We start from the raw sequence: 27,251 nt of genomic DNA on the forward strand, positions 1-27,251 counted from the left end.
TGAGCCTTCACCGCCACGCACGCACATGTCGCGAGAAAAGAAGTCTGTAGAATCAGAGAAAGACAAATTCCTATCGTCGTTATACATTTAGGAAGCGCATTCGAGTTGCGTGTGATAATGTACAATAAGATATTAAAGCTTCATAGAGACGACTTTTGCTGCATGTCTGGTAAGGATTTTTTACGTTTAATTCATGCGTGATCCTAAATGTGGTAAAGTTTGGAATGTAACAAGTAAAAAATACGCTTATTCGCGTGTTGTGTCCAAAACGTGAACATTGGTAGCTGATAATGAACTAAATTTGTATGATTCAAACTCCAATGAAACAGTTGAGTATACTGAAATAAGAAGATTTAAAAGCGATTCAATATGCCGACTAATTACAGCAAATGAAATGTAGCTACTTTAAAAACATTGCAGTTGAATTAAAGAAATGTTAAAAGTGACACATTCACATCTGATAGCTCACTATGAAGACTGCATGCTCATTCTGTTAGCTCATTTCAACCCATCATGGACTCTTACCTGTCAGCACAGTGTCCCGAAAAGGTATGTGTGAACCTGTTCAATTATAACCAACTGCATCCATTATAATGAGTATAATAAAAAAATACACATCGTTGCCATTTTAAGCAAGACTACAAGTTCTAGCCTTACATTTTCTTTCCACTTATACCATCAGGTAATTTTGTGTCAGTTGACTGGAAAACAAAACTTTGAACACTTCATTTTTTGCTAAATTAAACAAATAGTATATTATGCTAGTATTGTTTTCAGACCCATCTGCAGCCGTTTCTGAATTTGTGGATTGATGCCTGGGTTCAGATGGACTCTTTTATTCGTCTTACATCATCTCTAACCCTTATTAAATCCCATTGTTTTGTGTTCTCATCCGCTGTATAGCCGTATTGGTCCCTATGGTTACAACCAGCAACACAGTCCTCTGGTTACATTTACAAGTTCTTTCCACTTTTCTTTTGCAATTTCATTGGCACATTTTGTTTGACTCTTTGTACCCAGACTGCAATGTCCCTGTGATTTAATTCTGTCAGTCACAGATTGTTTAGGGGGTCTATTTGAAGTTAATGTGGGAACATTTTTGACAGGAGTCTATTATGACCATATACTCTTAATAATAAAGGTGCTTAAAAGGTTCTTCACAGCGATGACATAGAATAACCATTTTTGGTTCCAAAAAGAACCATTTAGTCAAAGGTTCTTTAAAGAACCACCTCTTTCTCACCATTTATTATCTGAAAAAAATGTTTTCACCAGAAATAACTTTTTGTGAGATGGAAATGTTCTTTGGATGTTAAAGGTTCTTTATGGGACTATTTAGACAAAAAAGGTATATCGTGAAGCACTTATTTTTAGGAGTGAATTCTGGTATGAGGGTCAGCAGATGTGAATATTTTCAATTTAGGACACCAACACTCTTAAAAATAAGAGTGCTTAAAGCGTTCTTCACATCGATGCCGTAGAAGAACCATTTTTAGTTTCACAAAGAACCATTCAGCCAAAGGTTCTTTAAAGAACCATCTCTTTCTCGCTTTTTTATAATCTGAATAACTTTTTTCACCACAAACAACTCTTTGTGAAACAGAAAGGTTCTTCAGATGTTAAAGGTTCTTTATGGAACCAAAAGGTTCTTCTATGACATGGAAAAACCTTTAGGCACCTTTTTAAGAGAATACAGCATTGTGCCACTTGGAAGAATTCACAGGAAGAATGTCAGAGAGCACTGTTAGCTTCAAATTTCACCTATTTTGCATAATGCCGACAATGGAAAATGACTCATGACAGGCAGTATATGTAATACCATCTGTTAAACATTATTCCGTATCTACGGGTAACACCGAATGAATGTGGTCTGAGACCTTCTAAACTATGCAACTCATTTAAAACATGTGAAAGCGTAACTAGTTTTGCACCTGTCAACTGTTTGAGAGCATTCCAGAGTCAGCCGTGCACGAGAAGAGCTGTTTAACAATAAGTGCCCGTCATGATAAGAGTCCAGTGTCACATAAGAAATGACAGGAAGGAATGATCTGTTCTGACCAGTCTTGTATTGAGGTGCTGGGATATAACAGAAGCGGAAGCGGAGCTGAGACTGACATCAAAACAGTTTTGTCATTTCTCTGAATACTTTATAGATTCCATTCCATTCCATTTTCTACCGCTTTATCCGAACTACCTCGGGTCACGGGGAGCCTGTGCCTATCTCAGGAGTCATCGGGCATCAAGGCAGGATACACCCTGGATGGAGTGCCAACCCATCGCAGGGCACACACACTCACTCATTCACTCACTTACTTTATAGATTGTATAAGAAAAATAAAATTCCAAGATGTTTCAGCTGTATTTGATTGTTGCCACAACTTTTCAACTTGACACAAATACATTTCATTGTCAACCAACATTCATAGAACATGTACAGTATGACAGCTCAAAATTAAGACTTAAATTCATAAAACTCTTTCAAAAAAAATGTTTTTGTCATGGCCGATATATTAGGCCTAAACATCAAACATTAAATTACATGACTTAATTATGTATTTTTGTGTAAGCACAGCTCATACCGTAGAAACAATATCACACAAAATTGTAGTGGTTTTGAAAGTTTGGCTCTTTCATGCCTAGTTTTCTCTTTTTGGGAAATAAATACTTATTATTAGGACTTTAATGTCTTTTTTCACATTGTGCGTGTGTCTGCATTTGCAGATCACTCAAAAGAAACTACATATGTTAAAAACACACTACAAACTCAAATCGCATTAGTCTGTAACAAAGTCTTTTACAATGAAAATATACTAACAGACTGTGAATCTAAAGCACCAGACTGTCCTTGTGAAGTTGTTATGGTTGGAATTGCCCCACTTTATAACAAAAGCTTTCGTGCACAGCCGGCCTTGATCTCTCACAGGTTCATGAAGCAATCATCTGTGAAACTCGCTGCACACATTTGAATATTCGGATTGTTTATAAAATGTAACCATTCATTTTTAGTTGTCTCATCTTTCGGAAGGGCAGACAAAGAGGCTTTCTTTTCACAATGAAACACACAGCATCTTCACGACACAACTGCGGCTGCGACGATACAATGAGATTTATAAGTATGCCCACCTTACTTGCATAAATTTGGGCGGTATTACTCAAGTCACACCACCAACTGACATAGATTTGTGGGGGTGTGGTTACACGAGGCGTTTCAGGCAGGTCTGGGTGAGTGTTCGCTTTTAAATAGAATGCATCTTTTGTTCACACACTTTTATTTTTGCAATGTAACGTGTCTAATACATGCATGGGCAACTTAAAACACATTAAAGACACAGAAAAACACATGTTCATGCCATATGACCCCTTTAAGATAAAAGAGAGAAACACAGGTCAAATATTATACGGACAGTAAATTCCTATATGTAATAATAAATAAATGAATGAAGCAGAATTTATACATTTGAAAGTAATATTAATAAATACGAAAACTTTAAATTCTAAAGCTGATGTCAGAAGCCTGATCCCCCGATCAGTCAAACAGTAGAAAACAGTGTGCAAACACTCCAATGGAGATAAAAACCTAGAGGAAACCCAGGCCCAACCAGGAAAATGCACTTCAGACAATGCAAAATTTGATATTACAATTACTATTTTGAAGACATTTTTGTTATCAATTATTTCATGGTTAAGGGAGATTTTAAGCATTTTCAGAAGCTGTGTTATTATTCAGCATCTTCTTTACCATTGCTTCATATTTCCACTTTTAGCCATTTTAGAACATTTTAGAAAATGTGTGCATTGCCTCTCAAGTTGTGTCTTGTCACTTGAGTGTTTTCTCTCTTCAAAAGGGATCTGACTCTCACAGGCAGAGAGGACATCACAGATCCAACAGAAAGAGACAGATGGTCATGACTCTAGCTGATGCTGTGAATCCTGATCAAGTAATTAAGAGCAAATGGAAAGTTCTTCTAGATCAGGTACTGTCATCATTTGATACTACCAGTAAATATGACTACATGCCTATCACTGCTCATAGAACAGTCCTATGAGGCCTACAAACATAAAACTGACAAGTTTAAACAATGCTCACTGAAAAATTGCAATATTACCATTCTATTTTGATATATTTTGAATAATTATACCTCTAAACTTCTGTTAACGTAAGCTGTACGTAAAGCTGCTTTATATTTGAATTGAATGAAGGGCAATTCCAGCGTTATAAAACATGACATAAAAATGTTCAGAGAATGAATTTGTTACGATAATATTGAACCATCAGTTTATAATTTACTGAACCCTTGATGATAGAGTCTAAACATCAAAAGATGTCTGTCTATGAAAAATATATATATATTTAAAAAAGTCTATGCCAGGGTACTGGAGAGGAGAATCCGGCCGATGGTAGAACCACAGATTAAGGAGAAACAGTGTGGTTTTCGTCCCGGTAGTGGAACACTGGACCAGCTCTGTACCCTCTCTAGGGTGCTGGAAGGTTCATGGGAGTTTGCCCAACCAATCCACATGTGTTTTGTGGATTTGGAGAAGGCATTCGACTGTGTCCCTCGCGGCATCTTGTGGAGGGTACTCCGGGAGTGTGGGATTCGGGACCCTTTGCTTAGGGCTATCCGGTCCCTGTACGACCGGAGCAGGAACTTGGTTCGCATTGCCGGCAGTAAGTCAGACTTGTTTCCGGTGCATGTTGGACTCCGGCGGGGCTGCCCTTTGTCGCAGATTCTCTTCATAATTTTTTTGGACAGAATTTCTAGGCGCAGCCAGGGGCCGGAGGACATCGGGTTTGGGGACCACATGATTTCATCTCTGCTCTTTGCGGATGATGTCGTCATGATGGCCCCATCAGACCAGGACCTTCAGCATGCACTGGGACGGTTTGCAGCCGAGTGTGAAGCGGCTGGGATGAGAATCAGCACCTCCAAATCTGAGGCCATGGTTCTCAGTCGGAAAAGGGTGGCTTGCCCACTTCAGGTAGGTGGAGAGTTCCTGCCTCAAGTGGAGGAGTTCAAGTATCTGGGGGTCTTGTTCACGAGTGAGAGAAGGATGGAACGGGAGATTGACAGACGGATCGGTGCAGCTTCTGCAGTAATGTGGTCGCTGAACCGGTCTGTTTTGGTGAAGAAGGAGCTCAGCCGTAAGGCGAAGCTCTCGATTTACCGGTCAATCTACGTTCCTACTCTCACCTATGGTCATGAGCTGTGGGTCATGACCGAAAGGAAAAGGTCCCGGATACAGGCGGCCGAAATGAGCTTTCTCCACAGGGTGGCTGGGCGATCCCTTAGAGTTAGGGTGAGAAGCTCGGTCGCTCGGGAGGAGCTCAGAGTAGATCCACTGCTCCTCCACATCGAGAGAGGCCAGCTGAGGTGGCTCGGGCATCTTTTCCGGATGCCCCCTGGACGCCTTCCCGGGAAGGTGTTCCGGGCAGGTCCCATCGGGAGGAGACCCCGGGGAAGACCTAGGACACGCTGGAGGGACTATGTCTCCCGGCTGGCCTGGGAACGCTTCGGTGAACGCTTCCCTCTTTGGGAGAGGGAAGTCTGGGCATCCCTGCTTAGACTGCTGCCCCCGCGACCCGGCCCCGGATAAGTGGAAGAACATGGATGGATGGATTTAAAAAAGGGAAATAAACATGTGTTCTGGATGTGACAAAAACAGGACTTGTTTTTTGGGAGACGATAAACTTTGTAGGATTTCTGTAAAATAAAAGGCACAATCCTGAAGCAATAATACCCAATGAATGGAGAAGGGATGCCTCTTTATAGAACATGAAATACTTTATATAATTTTTCATGTGTCCATTTATGAGGAATATGCAGCGTTATGGATGTGACAATCCTGAAAATGGTACTTACCTGTTTATGAAAAATCATGCACTAAAAACAAATGCTTTACAAATTTGAAGAGAGATCTCACATGGGTATTTGAGCCACCAAATGATAAAATCTGTGCTGTTACCCCGGAGTCAATTGCATTTTTTCTTATCCAGCCTATTAACATGTTTAAGGGGTCATATGGCACTAATATGTGTTTTTCGGTGTCTTTGGTTGTAATTAGTTGCCCATGCATGTATTAGACAGGTAAAATTGCAAAAATGAAAGTCTCGAAACAAAAGATTAATTCTATCTAAAAGCAAATGCTCACCTAGACCTACCTGAAGCGCATTGTGTAACCACAACCCCACAAATATACGTCAGTTCGTGGTATGATTTGACTAAGACCACCCAAATGCATATGCAAGTAAGGTTGTCATGATTCCGCTATCATGTTTATTTTTGGTCTTTCAGCGGAGTCATGGCATAGCCTTTGGGTTTTGTGTGAGAAAGACATGGCTTTCCTTGTATTGGCTTGTCATGCGCTTTCTCGTGTCTCGTCTGTGTTTCCCGGCAGTGGCGGAGCTACACTTTAAAAACAGGGGTGGCAAAGGGGTGGCAAGGTAAAAATAAATTATTTTCCACAAAATGTATATAGATGGGGGGCACGGTGGCTTAGTGGTTAGCACGTTCGCCTCACACCTCCAGGGTTGGGGGTTTGATTCCCACTTCCGACTTGTGTGTGTGTGGAGTTTGCATGTTCTCCCCGTGCCTCGGGGGTTTCCTCCGGGTACTCCGGTTTCCTCCCCTGGTCCAAAGACATGCATGGTAGGTTGATTGGCATCTCTGGAAAAATTGTCCATAGGGTGTGAGTGCGTGAGTGAATGAGAGAGTGTGTGTGCCCTGCGATGGGTTGGCACTCCATCCAGGGTGTATCCTGCCTTGATGCCCGATGACTCCTGAGATAGGCGCAGGCTCCCCGTGACCCGAGGTAGTTCGGATAAGCGGTAGAAAATGGAATGGAATGTATATAGATTAAATTAAAGTTGTTTATTTTCCAAAATGTACACAATTATATATGTATTAAGTATACAGCAAAAATAGAACAATAAGTATTCAAAGTGCTCCTTGGACTAATCAAGTCCATGAGAAAAAACTGAGGTAAACTTGGACCTGTCAAAACAAGGCAGGAGTAGGCAGTTGTACACATTCAAACATGTACTACAAGAATAATAGTAGAACAACAATACAAAAAAAAACATAGAGCCCTTTAACACTGACTCTAATGATAAACTTCAATAGTTGTACCAGGTATAACCTGCATCTACACATGGTATGGCACCACCAAGTTCACAAATACAAACATTCAGATTCAGAACAGCATAATTCTGCGGTTCTGGTGAGATGAAGCAAAATGTTTTACACACCTCATGAACAAACCATAATTTGGAACAATTTGCTTGTTATTATTTACCATGAGTACACCGTTACTAATAATATAAATACTAGATTAGATTAGATTAGATTCAACTTTATTGTCATTACACATATACAGGTACAGTGTAACGAAATGTAGTTACTAAAGTAATACATGACGACAAAACCTGAGTATATTGAGGTCTAGCCTATTTGACAACACAAGGAAAATTGCTTAAAGACATCTAGACATGTTATGTTAAGTAAGGGATAATGTATAGCGTGGCGGTTGTTATAGCGAATACAACACCGACAGGCTGTTTAGGAGCCCGGCGTGAAGCGGAGGGATCTTAAATCAGCCTGAAGGGGTTGTATTCGCTATAACAACCACCTCGCTATACATTATCCCGCTTATTACATGGCTACCTACCAAATAAATAAATAATTTGACACAACATATTGATTTAGAAGGGAGTTTATTGATTCAAAAACTATTTATATTGCTTCCGCTAAAGAAAATAGTCCGTTCGGTCTCTACGGTTAGAATCCTACGTCCATGGCAACGCTCTGTTTTTCATGACAACGGTCTGTTATACTAAGATAAGTGCTGCATTACACGTGCCAATATGAATAAGCCTACCTAATGTCTGTGATTGTTGCTGAACATTTGCTAACGACATGTTTTAAGCATATTCACGCAGGCGTGACAGTATTAGTCAGCCAGTTTTACGACTAGTAATGCTCATGAAGTATTAATGCTAAGCACTAAAGTGCAACGTCTCCCTTACTTCCCGTTTAAACACTACTTCGTTTAATTTAATACCAATAAAAGCCGTACATACCAGCAACATGCTCTTCATCGATCCCGTGAGCTGTCGGCGTTGTTTTGGAGTCGTTTGGAGCACGTCACGAAAGTGCTGCGTGTCAGCTTAACCAATGAAAAGTGTAGCAGCAACAGCACGCTGCGGCTGCACGCTTGTGCGTGCTGCGTAAGGATGCATTCACGTCCGCTGGGAGATTTGGGAAATGTTCGTAAAAATCTAACTGTGTAATATTTTCAGCGGGGTGGCAACAGGGGTGACAAGGACTTCGTCTGGGCTGGCAATTGCCACCCCAACTAGCCCTCTGGCTCCGCCACTGTTTCCCGCCCTTTTCGTCTCGTTAGCGTTCCCTTAGTGTATGATCTTTGTCACCTAGTCCCTATTAATTATCCTTTGTTTGTCCACTTTAAAACATCCTCGTGTTCATTATCCTGTGATCGTTCATTGTACGTGTAAGCTGTACCGTGTCTGTGTTTGATCTCTTGGCTATGCAGTCTCAAGCCGTGTCCTTGTGTGCTTTGTGCTACGTGTTCTGTCAGTATAATCTAGTGTTGTCCTAAGTTTTTATTTTCTTTGTTTAGTCAGTCTGTGTCCTTGTCTTAGTTAATAGTTTTATCCTGTGTTGTTTTGCCCCTCGTGGGTTTTGTTTTACCTTTTGTATAGTCTTGTGTCTCAATAAATATCTGTTTAACCCCTTCATCCCCTTGTCTGCCTGCGATTGGGTTCTCCCTTGTCAGACCTTGACATGGTGTACCTGTCAGTACAATTGCTTTGGAATGTGATCCCAGCGGGCACCTCGATGTCAATTTGATGTCAAATTTCAGACAAGATTTGATCAAGATGGTGCACCACATCATTTCAAATTCAAATCATACATTAAATTCTTCAAGGTTTTTAATGAGGTGAAAATATGAGGTTTATCCCATACTGAAATTGGTTAATGTAAGTATAGCCCAATATGTTTGACATTGAAATGACGTCAAATCAACGTTGCATTATAGGCATTCATTTGATGTTGTATTGACATCATATTGACATCAATGTAAATCCAGTTGAAATAGCATTTTTCTTCTAACTGGCCCCTCAAAATGCATCTATTTGTCACATCTTTTGAAGCAGTTGTTGGATTTGTACATGAAAGTGGACTGCTGTAACTTCTGTGGTAAAAAACACTTTTTTTAAAAGTATGTAAATACTCATGCTGAAATAAAAGGAAACAGTGATTGTTAAATTTTACAAGAAAATATACTGATTTGCCAATAATACATTCAGATGTAATTACAATTTAAAATATTAAAAACAAAAGCAGCATTTTTGCTGTAACCCCACATAAAGTATTATGTATCCTTATTTTTGTTATTTATAGTGATATTATATTACTGTAAAATTAGAAAAACATTGCTGTAATTGAAAATACTCATAAAATTGTAATACCTTATAATGTATGTACCATTTTTACAGTATTACAACTTCATGTTCATTTTAGTCAAAAAACTCTTATAACTTTTTTATTATTTTTTATAAATTTTTATTTTTCCTTAATTTTTTATTAATAATCATTAATTAATCATTAATTTTATTATGAAAAATGTTGGGCCTACAATGCCCATTTATTATCTGTCTTATGTATTTCTTAATACCACCTGTAGACGGCGCCATGGCCTATTTCACATTTCCGGGTTTCTCAGCAGCTGAAGTTAGTGAATGGACTACAACAATTAATTTATTTTTTGTGTGAAATTTGATGCAAATGTAGTATAACATATTATTTTATACATACACGTAAAAATATAAAATTTATAAAAATATTTGGAGGATTTACTACGTTGACCGTTGAAACGTACGTCATCACGTCTTGCGTAGAGGCCAGTGTTTGCTATGCGGTCGAAGCATTGGAGAAGGTTGTCTCTTTTTATCAGGTGAGTAATAAACATCTCATGGAATAAAAAATACGTTATATTGGGTAACTTTGAAAACCTAGAAGATTGTGTTTTGATGAAATATATGACTTGGTGATATATTAGAATCTGGTGAATTGAAATATCCCGCCAGAAGTACCGTGAAGATTTCTGAGGTAATGTTAATGTGCGATCCATTAAGCGTGTAACGTTGAGTTAACGATTTAGAAATGTCAGTGAGTAATGTTAGTTTTGCAATTAATATTCGGATAAAATAAAAATGCCCTCATTTGAATCTCTTTACCGATGCTATGCGACAAAGCGAAACATACCCATAATTATAATTCATAATTTGATACACACTGATGAAGTGTTCTAAAATGTCCTGGTAGAAGGTCCACACTACTAAAGGTACCAAAAGCTGGTTCAATGACCATTTGTGTTACTGTGCTCAAAGGAAAACTTCTCAGCTGTTCTGGTCACTTAGTTGTATTGTTCAACAATCTTAACAATCATTGAATACTGATATGGTTGTCTTTTTTTTCAGAATTCTTACAAACAAATTGATGTCAACAATGAATATGGATGGCTCAGGGCTGAAGAAGGATTCTGAATAAGTAGGCCTTAAGCCAATTGTTTATCAAAATTATTTTTGTTCATTTGGGATATGATCTGGGAAAACCCATCACATGGTGAAATAAAAAATACTGGTTTTAGTATCATATGAAAGCTATTAAGCCCTTTCCAAAACTGTTTTTATTTAATTTACAAATTGTTTTTATGGAGTGGGTGGTCTAGTGGGTTAAACCACTGAACTGGTAAATCAAAAGGTTGCTGGTTCTATCCTAGTAGCCACCACCAGTGTGTTGCTCCAGGGGGATTGTCCCTGTAATAAGTGCACTGTAAGTCGCTTTGGATAAAAGCATCTGCTAAATAACTACACGTAAATGTAAATGTTTTTAACAAATGGAAAGGGCTTGAGAGCTTTCATATGATATCAAAACCTGTAATATGTACAATTTTGTCATGTGATGGCTTTTTCCAGATCACTTAATATTTATATATTAATTTAAATGTAATTCAAGGAGGATTTTATATTTATTAGTGGTTTAAGAACATTTTAAATTTCTGGAATTGTAGCTGATTGTATTTAATAAAACATGTCTTACATTAAGTACTGTTGTTTCATTATTTATTGGTCTAGAATAGGACATCAATTTGTTAAAAAATGTAAAAGAAATTGCTAATCAAATTAACGTCAAAATTTGATGTCAATTTGATGTCAAATTTTGACATCGATTTGATTTGCATTTTTGACCAATTCTTTGATGCCGATGTTTGACGTCAATTTGATGTCTATTTAACATCAATTGCCCACTGGGATGTTTCAAATATTGTGAGAGGTGTTACATTTCCGTCACACACTTGTAGTATTTGACCAATCACTACGCACTGGTTAACTGGCCAATAATAGCACACCTCGCTTTTCACAGCGATGAGCTTTGTGAAAGAGCCACGCGTTTTAGAGAGCCGGGGCAGAGAGGAGATACAAACAGGCACGGTATGTGAAAAATACAGCCTTTTTTAAACCTTAAATCGTGTTTAAACATTGCATTACATCGTTAACAAACGATATTATTCGTTTTAGCAGTGTCATATCACCCATTTAAGGTCAGCTGAGAAAATCCTTTATGCACTTAGTCATACAGCAGCTAAACCAACAATATATTATTAAAATGGAAGTAATTAGTAATATTATAAGAACTAAATAAAAAACATTTGTATATCAGCCATAGTGTATATGGTAATAACAATTCAGTGCCATTTAAAATAGTGGTCATGATGCCATTGATATAAAACCAACATGAATTGCTAAATAAATGCTTAGAAACTGTCCATAAAAGCAGAGACTTACGGAAACAAATGTTTATTAAAAATATTATGAGTTGTGTTTTCTGTATAACCGACAGTTTCTTACCAGTTAGTGATTGCTTCCAGTATCAAATGAAAACTTTGTTTCTTCTCCTCCAGCGCCATCTAGAGACACACAACAGAACGCACAATTTAACAGACGTTCCGTCACTGCAGTACACCACATAATACTGAAGGAAAAAGTTTAAAGACAAGAGCGTAAGAGCTACACCAAGTATTTCCAGATCTTCACAAGGACCTACACATGTATAAGCCGTTTGAACTCATTATTATACTTACTAAACTGACAGAAAATAATAAATAGCTGCAATAACTATATTTTACCAGCAGATGGCAGTCTTTAGATATGCTTTTTTGCACCATTTAACAAGAATCTTTGATATTATAGTTTTTTTTACCTTACATTACCCTAAATCAAGTCCAAAATAAATAAAACAATATTTATATAATTTTACCAAAATAAAGACGGATATATTCTTAATCAAAGTTGTCATGAAAGAGTTAGTTAGAAAAGAGTTAGTTGACGAAAACCAATCCTTTGATGTCTGACATGTCAAAGCCAAGCACACCCCCCAACACATGCATACACATAGGCCTACACCTCCTGTGTCAGTCACTATCACATCATCCTGCTATTAACATTTCAAATAAACCTGACCATTTCCTTTCTCTCCATCAGAGCATGACAGGAAGTCTCTGTGTTAAAATATTCATGACTGTTTGACAAACTGCGACTGTATGGAGAATTATGCAACACTGCTTGTGTGTTTTTTTTACTGTGGGTGTCCACATCACGGCACAGAGAGAGAGGCTTTTTACTGTTGAAAGAGAACCACACTTATGTCATTTCAAACCCGTATGACTTTCATATTTTGATATTTGATATTTTGAAGAATGTCGGTAGGCCCAAACCAAAAAACATTGGACCCCATTGACTTCCAATGGATGGACACATTACATTTACATTTAGTCATTTAGCAGACGCTTTTATCCAAAGCGACTTACAAGTGGGGTAGATAATGGAAGCAATTAGGACAGCATAAGTACAACAAAAGCATAAGTGCAATCAGAAAGAAGACTAGTCTCATATAACCTAACACAGTATACGGACACAAAACCACGGAGTCATTTCTCAAAATATCTTTTTTGTTTTCCACACAAACAGGTTTGAATAAAAGGAGTGTAAATTAATGGTGAAAGGATTTTTATTAGAGCTGTCAAAGATTAATTGCGATTAATCATCCAGAATAAATGTTTGTGTTTACATAATATATGTCTTTGCACTGTGCATATTAATTGTATATTTATAAATACAAACACATGAATAAATATTTAGGAAATATTTACATTATTTGTTTATATTGAAATTATATATAAATATTTATTCATTTTTTGATTTATCTTAACTATATGCATGTATGTGTCAATAAATACAAAACTATTATGCACAGAACACAGATATATAGTGTAAACACACTTTTATTCTGGATGCAATTTTTTCGTGATTAATCGTTTGACCGCCCTAATTTTTATATTTTGGGTGGACTGTCCCCTTATGGGAGCTTTGCAGATTTGTTGACTTTACACGAGGCATAAAAAATAACTCAATGCAGAACTTTATACGCTATAAAAAGAAACATCTGAGGAGCATTTCCTCTTAAATTTCAGCGAAAATGTGCAAAACAACAAGGAGTGTAGTGTAATGATGTGTCTCTCGGTGATACTTTGAAGTGAGGAAGCATCTCATTGTATTATGTGGGAGGCAGTTGGTGTGGACTTGTGATTGACTTTGATTTTGGCCGTCTGGCTTGAGGACAATGAGAGGTAGTGGGGGGGGGGAGGATGTGGGGGTGGGGTCTCTGTCTTATCAATCTCCTCCTATAAAAGCAAGACTTCTTCGGCGGGCTATAACTGCGAGCTCTAATGACCAGCACTGGAGGGCTGGACAAAGGAAGGCTGTAAAGGACTTTATGGGCCTGTCAGTAGGAAATCTTTGCTACAAATTGCTGAGCAAATGAAACTGCCCTGTTGTTTCCTCAGACCAGGCCAAGAAACTTTGTCCAGACTTCATCACGATGAGCTGGGAGCCACGGACACATGCTGGGGCCTAATTGGTCCCCGTTGCTGTAAATGGCTTCCTGTGGTTGAATGTTTACTTCTCGTTTGTTTCGTGTACTGGGGGATCCCTGTCCCACTAAAAGACCATTCCCATAAGATGTGAACTGGTATCTTTATAATATCTTGATGGTTTTCCTAGAAAGCATTGGGAAAAGATCTCACATGTAACTCATAGTTGACCATTTGCCTTGAGTGTTATTCTCAAACTCAACTCAAGTCACCTATCAATGAAAAAAGACAAGTAGTCACGACTCTGAGAATCTATTGTGTATTAAGAATGAAATATAAACGTTATAGGTCTGTACAAATGAAAGAGCAGTCTTCAATGCATGATGTAGTTATCATTAAAAATATTCATTAAGTCAGATATTAGATTTTTTCATATTTTGTATTTTTTCTCCATATGCTCATTCTGTCACAGAAGAAAGAAACTACTAAAATATTGACCAGATCAACACTCACACACGATGACACATTCATGAAGTCATTACCTAAAACACGTCACTACCTGGTGAGACCCTGCTTTCAGTTGCATTAGGATGTGTTCTTCAAGTGAGAAAATGGGTACAAACACATTATTTCTTTGTCTCATCTCATGTTTTGGTCTTCATGAGATTGTGGCACTGCAGAGACAGCTGACCCGACTGGGGTTTCTCCAGAGTCACCGCGAGCAGGAGGTGTTCAGGGTCTGGCTGGAGCAGCACAGGAGCATATATCACCTAGAGGAACAACTACAGGCCATGAGTGAGAGCACTATAGAAACATACCAAAAACAGCATGTGACCCATGGACAACAAAACCGGTCTTAAGTATCACGGGAACATTTTTAGTAATCGCCAAAAATACATTGTAGGGGTAAAAATAACGGATTTTTCTTTTATGCCAATAATCATTAGGATTTTAAGAAAAGATCATGTTCCATGGAGATATTTGATCAATTTCCAACTGTAGATGTATAATACTTTATTTTTGTGTTTGGATGGCCAGCTACAGTGCCTCAGACTAACAACTTCAAAGGCAATTTTCTCAATATTATCTTTTTTTGCACCCTCAGATTCCATCTTTGTAAACAGTTGCTGTTCCACCAGATATGGTCCCATCCTACCATACCATATATCAATAGAAATCTTATTTCTTGAGCTTTCAGATTATGCATAAATCTCAATTTAAAAAAATTTACCCTTAAAGGTGTGGTGGATGATTTGGAAAGGTGCTAATTTTAGCCTACTAGCACTGAAATTATAATCCCACCCTTCATGCTATTTGCCATCCAAAGCCACGGATCCTCCAAACACATGATTGTATTTTTTAATTCACATAACAAACTAAATCCATTAAATTCTTCTGGAAGCATGAACTATGGTATCGTCTTTCAGATCTTTTGCCTGCCTGAGCGGTCTCCATCATGTAAATGCTGAACTGATGTTAATTTGAGTTTTCATCTTTCATGATCCAGATGATATTTCGTCACTGCTCTTTCAGAAACTGACTTTCGTTTTGTAGATTTACTTGTCGGTTCCGCAGGAAAGTTTGATAGTTGCTGATTTTTTCCGCCATTCTGCCTACATTAACACAGCGGATGTGAATGGCTGATGATGTAAGATGTCTGCATGAACAGGGTGCGCAGCCGCAGTTGTATGCAAAATACGTTGTGCGAAAATGTACACATGACCAGTCACAGTGTTCGGCCAGAATGTTTTGATTGGGCGAACGTTTTTTGGTCCTACGCCTTTCACAGATGATATAAATATTATTTGACCACAATACTTCTTGATTGCTATCAGGATACAAAGAGATTTCCAACCAACCTGATAAAAAAAAATCCAGTACATGATCACCCACCCTGCATTTAAGACTGGTTTTGTCCTCCAGGGTCACATATGATTAAAACATGTCTGGTTAAATTAATATAGCCCAAAGAACATACAATACATTCACTTGCCAACTGATCTCTTGGGAATTTGTTACTTTATTTTATGAGGTCACTAATTCATCCGAATTTGTAAAATGTGAATTGTAAAACCTGTGTGGTTTTCACATGATGCAATATTGAAAGCTCACCCCTAAACCTAGTGTCACCGCGGTGAAAGCAGATTGTAGTAAATCATAACTAGAGCTTTTTAACCTCATATTCTCATTATTCATTCATTATTCTTAATTAAAACATTCTTTATGGACTGGGTCAAATCGACCTTTATTGGATTCAATGCAATTTCCAAAAAATCACACTAAGTAAAACGACAAAGAATTACTTCACAGAATATTTTTTTTATATCAATACTTGACAAACGTTACAAAAATATGTATATTTTTGATTAATGAAAATTTTGTTAACCCCTTTTTTTAAAAGGTTGGAAAGAAAGCATTCTAGCTTTTTGTATATAAATTTTTGTTGTTATGTTAAATACATCAAAACAGAACAATTAAAAGTTAGGGTAGCCAGTGTTTTAAGAGAATTGACTTACAACATATAAGGGTTAAATCAACATATGTGTTATAATGTATTTACATTTTCTCTCGATAAAGAAATGTGTACTTTTACTTCTATTGGTGATGCACAGAATTTGGTCAATAGATACATATTTTTGCAAAATATTGGTTAATCATAACAGTGTTTTCACTGTTTCATGCCATGAGTCAGTTCCATCCTAAAAATATAGTCCATGAAGGATGAATCTGTAGTATTTTAGGAGTTTCAGTTGTATCTATTGTCTTTTTATGCTGGCAGAGCTCAGCGGCACTTATGTGACTCTTGAAGATGTACTGAAACACAACGACAAAAGAAAAATTCCAAAACTTCACATCTCACCTGAAGAAACTGCATCACAACAGGATCATGTAAGTTTCTTAACTAAACTTCGGTTGAATTATGAATAAAACTTGTCTGAACAAAACAAGAATAAGAAAATAAAGTAGTGTTGACTTTATTGACTCTTTTGACTTCATATATCATTTAACCAATTTAATTTCATTCGGTTTACATCAAGCCTGTGAAATGCTAAAATGTAAGGATTGGTATGATGGCTTATAATGCCATTGGGGTTGAAGAGTCCTTGTTTCAACTCTTTTCCCTCCCCATGCAATTTGCCCTGCTGGCCTTACACAAACACGCCTTCTGCTGGAAGGCAGTTAAAGCACAAGTCTATGGGAAAAGAGAATTGATTGTTCACATAGCAGTGAGATGACCAAACAGGACCCCTCCCTCCTCTCCCCTCCGCTAAATGTAGTGGAGGAGGCTGTCATTCGGTTAGCACATCATGGACAAACATCACCCAGGAGAGAATGTCTAATTCATTTCACACACAAAAGTCAATTTTTTTTTTGGGATGACTTGAGTTGTTTGGATAAGAGCTTTCTCTAAACAACAAAGGTTTCAGCAATGTCGTCTTCACCTCTGCGACTTCTCTTCCTCCAAAGAATCTCCTTGATATTTAATATAATTATCTCAAATTGAGATTTTGCTGACATTATCCTTAAGAAAAGGCCAGTAATCTCTTTTAAGTAAAGTCGTCTAAAGTTTCAAAAGAAAACTCAACAATGTCTCCAATTGTGCTCCAAGATGCCAAAGTCTCTGTGAAAGTCAATAAGAACTCGAACGTTTCTCATCTGAGCTCCACCGTACAATCCACATGTATGTCGCAGCTCTATACATTTCTATTTTTCTTTCTACAATATTTAAACTTAGTAATGAGAACTTCCTTAATAAAAATAAAGTAGGAGTATAATGGAAAATATAATGCAATATGTTACATAATACATACCTGTCTAATGGAACCAAGTGGCTATATTTTTCAATATATGAAAAGCAGCAATGATTTATTATTCAATATACTGTAATATTGTACCTGTAAATTTTTTTTATCATTCTATACATTTTCAAACAGTGGCGGAGCTAGAGGTTTATAAATGGGGTGGCCATTGGTGTGGCCAAGGCAACTTTTGGGGGGCCACAGACCATGACAGAAATGTTGTGTGTAACGCTGACCTGGGATCGAATTATAAATAAATAAATAATAGGATTTCAGATTACAGGTAGAAGTTATAATTAACTTGACGTTTGGCACAAATGTAACAAATGTATACGAAACAATTACACAGCGCAATGAGATTAATGTCATTCTAAATGTATGTAGGTGTAATACATTATAAAATATAAATGATGAAACTATTGAAAACAGTTGAATCCTTCACAGAGACGAAGCAGCACCAGAGGTGTCTTTAAACTTATGTGGATAGAGCAGCATATCAGATGTTTTAAATATAAAACATATACTCATTCCATAGGACTGCAAGATTTATACAAAATCATTGATGCCGATTATTCCCCTTGATGTTGTCATCTTCACTATTACTTTCAGATATTAGAATACATGAAAACATTTTACACGCTTCAAAAAAAGCTGAGAAGCGTTTCTTAAGGAATTAATTGCTGTTTTGATTCTGTAAAGAACACAAAAATCAGCTATTCAAACGTGAAGCATATAGAAAACAATGGCTTTGGGTTATACAGTAAAGAGTCTGACTACTGTATTGAATCTCTTTCTTACATAGGATCTATACTCGGGTGTTAAAGTCCCAGGGTAATTGAAAATTACAATGCCTATTTTTTCATGAAATATTGCAGCGTCTATTGTAAATAGTTTATCAATGTGGGTCACTCTCTTTTTAAAATTTGTGTGTCCTCCTAATCTTAAATTATAATCTGAAAATGCACCCCACATCCGTTAACTCCTCCCCTTCAACTGTCAGTGTGTTTTTTATAATACAACTGTTTGTCCCCTTTTATCTTGAATTCAGAGGGCGGTTTTGTTCACCTTCAATGTTCATTTTTTGCCAAACATTGTATTTTGGGAACCGATACTATCTATTAATAGAGCCTACAATGAATTACAATGAAACTACAATTATTAGGAATCCTAAACCCAAGGCTAGAGTGAAACCAATTTAAAATCCTTCCTTCATGTGTATACTTCTAAAGTTTGAATGAAGTACACCTGCATAGAATGATAAAAGAAATAGGGGATCTCTCTCAAGACTATTTGCCTCTTTTAGTCAGTCTTCAGAAAGAAATCTCAGATTTCATGCTCAACAATCCATCACACAAACACTTTTTTTTGTTCTAAACAGAGTAAAGATAGCGGTAAACGATGCTGTTACAGAACGACTTCCTTGACTTTCGTGAGAAGTCACGTCACACACACTACCTCCAAACGTCAAGATAAAAGCTTTGTTCAATGAGAGTTGAAATCAGATATCAATTAAAATAAATTTTTGGGGTGGCACCCAGGGTGGCCAATTGGATGTCCACCTTGGATCTCCCTCTGGCTCCACCACTGTTTTCAAATGTATTAAATGATTTAATATATTGATAAATATTATATAGGAAAATATGTTGTCATTGTGTAAGGCCCCGTAAATCTCCTGAGCTATAAAAGAGCTAACGTTAAAGCGGCCCTGCAACCATGTTTCATGCATTCTGAGTTCTTTACAATGTTAAACGTCTTCTCATGCTTAACATGGTCAACTTGTCAAAAAACAAGTTGGGCGTATAACCTAGTATTTCTGTGCTCAATACACTCCCCAAGCAATCTTACAGGTTTCAATTTTTTTTTCGAACATAGAAACTTATTGGACAATTCTCCCAGAAAAAAAATGCGGGAGCAAGGAGAGCAGGAGACGGAGCATGTGCAGATGTCACTTTCACTTGTGTGCAGGAGAGAGGGAGAGAGAGAGAGAGTATACATTAGCGAAGTTGAAGTGTTTGTTTGTTCACTGCATTTGGGTGATGAATGTTATATAAACTGTGGATATAACGCTGGATTTCAAGATCGTTTGAAACTGATATATGGAGCCGTCCCAGCATGAAAAGATGTCAGACATGAACCGCATGCGGTGAGTGAAACTGATATCTGTGTTTTGTTGACAATGTGCTTTAGTTCAATACCCCTCCCCCCGCACGTGCCATATGTTTTCAGAAACAATCGTAAAGCTGTATCTATCTTTAATATCTTTTATATGTGATCAAACTAAATAATCTTTGAAGATACAAAGTATGCAATACTGCTCTATAGGTACTCAAGATTAATATGAGATTAGCAGAAACCCTGTGTGTTACGTCTGCTTTAACCAATGAGGGAACATGGCTGACTCTAAACTACACACTGAGAATAAAGCTTGTCTTATAAATGTTCACTAAAACAGAGACCATAAGCAGATATATTTGAGTGCCATAAATTATACATTTGAGCCTGTTTCTCTTTATATTTACCCAAGTTTGTTTGGTTTCTATGAGAGATGCTGAGTCACAATATCTATCTTCAGTGTTGAATTTCACACCTATTTGAATGGAGTCAAAATATGTCTGAGCAACATTGCTCCATCCGTCGCCGAGTTGAAAGTAAAAATACCCCAAACAAATTGTTCTAATCATCTTTTTCCAGTTACACACCCAAGTGTGTCTTTTCCAGAATGAAATCGAATGTTTGTTTGGAATGTAAATCCGCAGCTATGACCTACTACACGATCTTCATTTCCTCCACCAATGGATTGTTTCTGAGCTCGAATCTCGTTCTCGCTGTCGGTGTGCCGCGTGGAAGCTTGTTACGGGCCTGTTAGCTGCTACACTGTGATGTGAGTAAATGCTGTCCTGCTGGACACTTTGGAGGGCCAGTTTGCACCCAGCAGACAAAGTGTGTCCTCACCCGGGTGTGCAGTGTTATCGGGTGTGAGCTGGGCTGTCTCGAAAGCTCCTCTTGAGAAGTAGCACATCATTAGGAATATATTAACAACACGATGCTCGCTCGGGTCGCTCGCACGTATCGCCCAGGCCTGGTGAACGTCATGGTCGGAGAACAAAGTCACAATGACTGGACATTGTGTTCCATGTCTTTATCATTATTAAAATTAATGTGACAATTTAACTGAAAGCACAATAACATACAAATTTAACCAACAGTTCAATACAGAACTTTAAGTAAACCCTGCATTCAGATTGATATGCCTGCTGAAATTATCTCAATGTTGATCTCGGCTGGTTTTGGGGGTTTAGTATTGCAAGTGGACTGGGATAGCATTGCAAAACAATGCTGGTGAAGCGGCCCATATAAAAGGGATAGTTCATCCAAAAATAAAAACCCCATTCAGAGATATTACAGAGCTCAAAAGAGACAGAATGAAGAGTTAATTGCAGAAACAGAGAACTAAATTTTTAAAAGAACGTTTTTTTTATTATGGATTTCAATTAATATTAATCAGATTGCAGTTATGTTGTTTTGATTAAGTATTAATAACTCAAAAAATACAGATAAGTAACACATGTCTTGGCAGTCTTGGCCTAATGGTTAGAGAGTTGGACTCATGACCAGAAGGTTGCTGGTTCGAATCTCAGGGCTGGCATGCAATGATTGAGTGGCCTTTAAGCAAGGTATTGCTTCCCGGGTACAGCAGTGTTAGCTTCCCACTGCTCCGGGTGAACCTGTGTTCACGACTTGCTGTGCATGTGTTCACTACTCTCTGGATGGGTTATGCAGAGGTCACATCTCGGGTATCTGACAAAAAGGTAACTTTTTTTTCACTTTCCATAAAACACAATACAAAACATTTTTGAAAATCCGTTTTTGCAGATAAATTCTTTGAATATTGTTGAATTCTGTTCGTACACATGAGGTTGAATTAATAATGAGATTTATATATTTTTATTCTGAGATGAAACCATAATATATGGTCTCAGAATGGTCTCTTTTTTTTATTTTGGTGTTTTTATATAGCAATGCGGAAAAACACTGAACTACCAAAACAATTCAATAAAATAGAATTAGATAAGACATTACATAACTCAGTCGGTTCAAAAATGTATGACCTGTCCCTGGTATAAATGCAACTTTTTGTTTCCCCTGCATTGGTCTCAAGGGGTGAAAAACGACCCTGAGTTAGAGGTGATGTACTGAGATATGAGTTGTTTTTTGCATCTCTTGTCCACACAGATATCAGCATCACTGAAAGGGAGTGGAGGGGGTGCGAACGCTTGCCAGCTACATGGCAAACAGACCCGGGGACAGAAAGATACTGAGCTCATGTTTCCAGAAGTAAGTGTCAAACCACAATGTCTCTGATTTTTTTTATTTCGATTTTTTTCAATTTACATCCGAAGCAATTTACTTTTACACCATGTCTACACCAGACGCGACGTGACACAACACGATAAAAGACTATAGAACACATTAGAACTCATTATGTTTGAACATTTTATCCATACTGACGTGTTGCGCGGTTCTCGTCCGGTGTAGACAGGGTGTTATAGTTTCACAATAAAACATTAGCAGATTTAAAGTATTTGTTTTGCTGATAGATAATTTGGATCAGTGTAATCTTGAACCACGTTTGTGCTCTGAAAACCCCATTTTATTTTTGAAGAGTGTCGGGAAGAACTAAAGAGAGCGTTCAGGAGTTAACATTGTTGGCTGTTAGTCAGAGTTCAGGCAGCATGAAGGTGAGAGAGCGAGATGAAAAAGAGAAGCAGAGCAGATGAGATGAGAGGGGAACCTGTTGATCCAGCTCACACCTCCATGTCATGGTGGACGTGTGCAAACAGAGCTGAGGTCTGAAGGACGGGGGGTGGCAGACAGTTGCCGAGACACAGTCAGATCCACCTGACAGAAGAGACCCACACAATCAGCTCATGCACAGACACTGTGTTCATGTGTGGGAGAATAAAGGTTGTGTGTTTGAAGATGTCCAAATATCTCTCACTCACGTGAGAAAATGTGTCCGTTTACTCATATCAGCTTTAGAGCTCAATACTTTATTGTATCGTACGAGCAGTAATATTTGACTTTATTTACATTATTTATATATAGTAAAAACCAGTGGACCTTGCTGGATGCAAGTGTAAAAGTTTATACTTTTTAGCAAGTACGAGCAACCATCTCACAAACACCAACTTATCATAGCACATAGAAACACCTAGCAACACCCAGAACGCCTGACATCATGGAGGTGACTTTCACACCACCCATTTTCTTCAGGTTATGTAAAAGTCTATCCTATCGGCGAGGTAGAGAGTTAGCAAGGTTAGTTTGAACAATACTACCTCTGTTTGTCATTCATAATACAATTAATTTGCATACAGGTTTTTTTATTACAGCTGTTGATGTTGTCAACTCCCCCAAACATCAGCCGTAAGGTGAGGTGTTTGAGAAAGCACCTATATGAAGGGTTCAGCAGTCTCGTTCATCTCCCGTCACCTCAGTCTGTCTGCCTTCACACGCTGTGTGTCCTGAATGATAGTGAGGTGCACCGTGTGACACAACAGCTGTGAGAGTCCACACTTCGGACGTTTCCTCCAACCGATACAGACAGGGACAAAGACGGCCCAATGGAGCTGGCAACCTGTTACTTCCGCAATCGAATGTTTCTAAAAACGACACATTATATATTATTGAAACTCTTTTGGTCCCCAAAGACATCAGCAAACCTGAATGCTTAGAATGGTTGACAGGCAGATCTTGCATCCTGTCGTTCAGATGAATTTTCACATTTATCAATGATATTATGTTAGGTGTAAGAAACCAGAAAAAAAAATGTTCTAGACTATTAAAGACAAATAATATAGAACCAAACAAATCTCATATACAGTATATTTTGTATCCACAGGTCTTTACCCGGGAGTTTAAAGTGCCAAAATTTTCAGCTCTGCAGTCGACCTTACTGGAAGTGTTAAGCACCAGCATGCCTCTTCTGGTACCATTTCATCATCTCGGATTTACATGAATTTATTAATTCAGCATAACAGAATCAGCAATTCAGTATATATGGGCCTAAACACAGCCATGGAAAAAAATTGGAAACCATTTCAAAAAATTTTCTTTTTTTAATTGACTATTTATAGATATTACATTTCAAATTAAAATATTGTTAAAAATATAACAATACAGACTGTTTCATCTTAACAACATAAATTCACATGCACACATCTGTGACCCCAAATGAACTTCCAGTACACATTCACAAACAATAGAGTGCCTGTAGATTATTTCTGATAACAATCAAAAGAAACCGGGAAGAACCATTGATTGGCTAAACTTGTCTCTTCAAAGTCTGAGTCTTTCTGTCATTGCAAAACCTTCAGTTTCCGCCATACTCCCCTTTTACGATTCATTGCTGTATGGCCTACTTAACTTGCCGCGTTTCGATCTGAGGTCAGTAGTATTGTCAAAGACAGGTTGTGTCATTTTTTTATTAAAAGCTGCTAATATTAGTCAACTTTAAATTGAGTAATTTTGTATTAGTATAGATCTATATAGACTAATATATCTACCTATATAATCTAAATAATCCCTTCAATAATCTAAATAATAGTAATAATTGATTTATTGATTTATTCTGTAAATAATGAAAGGGGAGAAATAAAGCTGAATGTGTCCAAAATACCCAGCTGAGATATTTATTATATCACAAAATAAATTATTTAAAATGTTTTCCACTATACATATGCCGAATATGAAAACGGGAGAAACAGGTGAAAATAACAGAAAAGGTGCCCTGTAATATTCAGATCTCAAATACTGCAAAAGACAAGTTCAGATTCACTTTCAAGCAATACAACCGTCATCGTTGTACATTTAGGAAAAATTGTAAAATAACTTTTATCATTGTTTGTATGTGTCTTGTCATGCTGTCAGTCTTTCACATTGCTGTTGAATGACTATAATAATATTTTTGAAACAGAGAAGTGATGAGCCAACGATCAAGTCAAGAAACATTGAAATTACCCGACACAAACTGAGACTCATGCACAACCTGTCACTCTCTCACATGGCTGAAACACAGAGGTGAGATGTCTTCTATTCATATACCTCCAACATAATCTCATATGGGCAGGGGCAAATTTTTATCGGGGCCCTTAGCAAACTCAAGACTTGAGCCTTGCTTTGAGTTGCAAAACAGTAGTTGGCCTAAATGGAATTATATGTTATGTATATAACCTGGATTTATTTGACTTTGAACCGCACAACAGCACACGTAATTGTTTAAAGTTTGGTATAATATAAAGAGCTTTTGTTCTGGAATCAAATACCTTATTTGTGCTCTTCATGGTGGTATTTACATGCCAGGGGCAGCACTATATGCCAAAAATTGTGAGGCAATTTTTAATGCTTTAAAATGGTATAACATTTCAGATTTCAATAACTATTCAAACTAAATCGCATGAACACAAATCATGTAGTTACTGTAAATGAACTTGCTGAGACTTAAAGAACGGGTAACCCACCTCCTAGCTGATTTTTCAAACCTGTCTGTTATTAGGTGCCTTTGACTTATTTAGTACTGTGCGCAGGGCAGGCCGATCAGGCGACAAAAGCATCAAATTAATTAACCCCTTGTGCCCACTAGGGGGCCCCAAGCTGTCGGGGCCCTATGCATGTGCGTGGTGGTTAAACATGTGTGAACTTTATGAAATTCTCTGACATACTTGTATCTGACATTCTGGATGGCTCACTTAATTGTCTTGAAAATCTAGTGAATCCCCAAATAATCTTAATGGTTATAAGAAAAATCAGTTTCATATTTATTAATATTTATTACTTTCATGTTTATTCTTTTCATTTATTAATCTTTATTTATTAAATTATTGATAGATCATTAATTTGATTTTTATTCAGAATATTGGCCAAGAATGGCTTCAGTCTGCAGGGCATAGATGGATTCAGCCTCAAAGAATTGGTTAGTGACACACAACTCAAACTTTTCTTTATGAATAAACTTTGCAAACTACCTTAAGAATGGGGTTCAAGCAGCATTATGAGTCAAGAAGATTACGTAACAATAAATCATATGCATCGAAAACATTTGGTCTTACCTTCAACACTAATTTGTTTCGAGCAGATGGAGTTTGAATGTCCTCACTACGTCCAAATTCAGAAGTCCAAAAGTCCTGCAGAGTCAGACCTCACATGTCGGTCTCTAGCCACAACTGAGAGACCAGAATCCCACACCGAGAATCCCAATATACAGATAAGGTCAGGAATGACTGTGAATATACAGTTTTCATGATATTGGCTTCATTTTATATGCAAATGGTATCAATAGTATTTGTAGTCTGTTATTCGCTGTGAAAAGGGAAGAAGACTCATCCTCCAGTTCAGAAGCTGCTTATTCATCAGATACAGACGTCCCACTGTGCATACAGGAACTCTGTTCTAGTCTTGCTACGGAGGTATGTGTTTTCACATTCCATAAAAATAATAAATTAATAAATTATACTTTAAAATTGAACTTTGATTTCAGGTTGAAATCTCTGAAGAGAAGATGTGGACAAATTATGCAGAACTCTGATGTCCTGTGTAAAGCACTTCTTTTTGACATAATAATTGTACCCATATAAAGGAGACATACAATAGACATTTGAACAATCCACAGCCTGTATTAATAGTTCATGTTAATTTCAGCATTTTAATTAATTAACATTAGTTAATGCATCATGATCTAACCATTATATTAGCACTAATTAACATTAAGAAAATTAATAAATGCTGAAACAGTTATTTTTATTTATTTGTTAATTTTTACTGTTAGTTCTTAATAGTTAACGTATTCACTAATGTTAATGCAAACATCCTACAACATTATTGGAAAGTTGTGTCTTGTTTATTGCATTCATTCATTTTAAAGTTTGGTTTTTATTTATGTTGCATCAAATAATTTGTCTAGTCAGAAATACATGAATTTATGTCAACATAAAACTTAGTAAACTGATCTAAACTGCAATATAACACAATTGTAATTATGGGAATTATGTTTTGACTAAAAGCATTTAAAATATTTAAACTATATTTGATCATCTTCAGTTTGGTCATCCTTAGCAAAGAATTTAATAAAATGTTCTCTTGGTATTTTTTCAGGCATGTTTCTGGAGCTTTTACTCATGATTTTTTGGGGAATCTATTAATGGGCCATTTTAAATAAATGTATTAAATAAGTTTTTGTTTAGTTTTTATGAAAAAAATAAGAAATTGGCCCATGTTGACACAATAATTTTTTTGCCCTACAAAAGCATTTTTAAAGATTTAAGCACATATTCAGATCAAAATATATTTTAAGATCATGAGAAACATTTCAGTTTAATGTTTCAAAACTTTTGCAAGGTACGTATGTTATTTTATTTACGTTTTTTTCCGTCACACTTTTACCATACATTCAGAAAGTCTTATTGTTGATATAAAATCACGAAGGGTTCCTGTAGCGGATGT

The 27,251-nt window shown here is 37.1% G+C and overlaps 1 protein-coding gene across 3 annotated transcripts; it reads left to right on the forward strand.

Annotated features, from left to right (window-relative positions):
- On the forward strand, positions 1-26,941 carry si:ch211-130h14.4 (uncharacterized). Of its 3 annotated transcripts, none has more exons than XM_056761566.1 (11): positions 1-169; positions 14,426-14,515; positions 14,619-14,748; positions 16,733-16,842; positions 21,987-22,088; positions 23,656-23,742; positions 24,730-24,833; positions 25,665-25,725; positions 25,888-26,021; positions 26,101-26,218; positions 26,290-26,941. In XM_056761566.1, the coding sequence occupies exons 2-11, from the start codon at positions 14,483-14,485 to the stop codon at positions 26,335-26,337; spliced, it is 927 nt and encodes a 308-aa protein (XP_056617544.1). In that variant the 5' UTR covers positions 1-169; positions 14,426-14,482; the 3' UTR covers positions 26,338-26,941. The 3 variants fall into 3 exon arrangements, with proteins under 3 accessions (XP_056617544.1, XP_056617542.1, XP_056617543.1); XM_056761564.1 differs by lacking the exon at positions 1-169 and adding an exon at positions 3,862-3,974; XM_056761565.1 differs by lacking the exon at positions 1-169 and adding an exon at positions 3,862-3,974 and having other exon boundaries at positions 26,122-26,218.
- Positions 26,942-27,251: the final 310 nt, after the last annotated feature.

This window comes from Triplophysa dalaica, chromosome 11, assembly GCF_015846415.1.
Source record: "Triplophysa dalaica isolate WHDGS20190420 chromosome 11, ASM1584641v1, whole genome shotgun sequence".
Classification (NCBI taxonomy): Eukaryota; Metazoa; Chordata; class Actinopteri; order Cypriniformes; family Nemacheilidae; genus Triplophysa; species Triplophysa dalaica.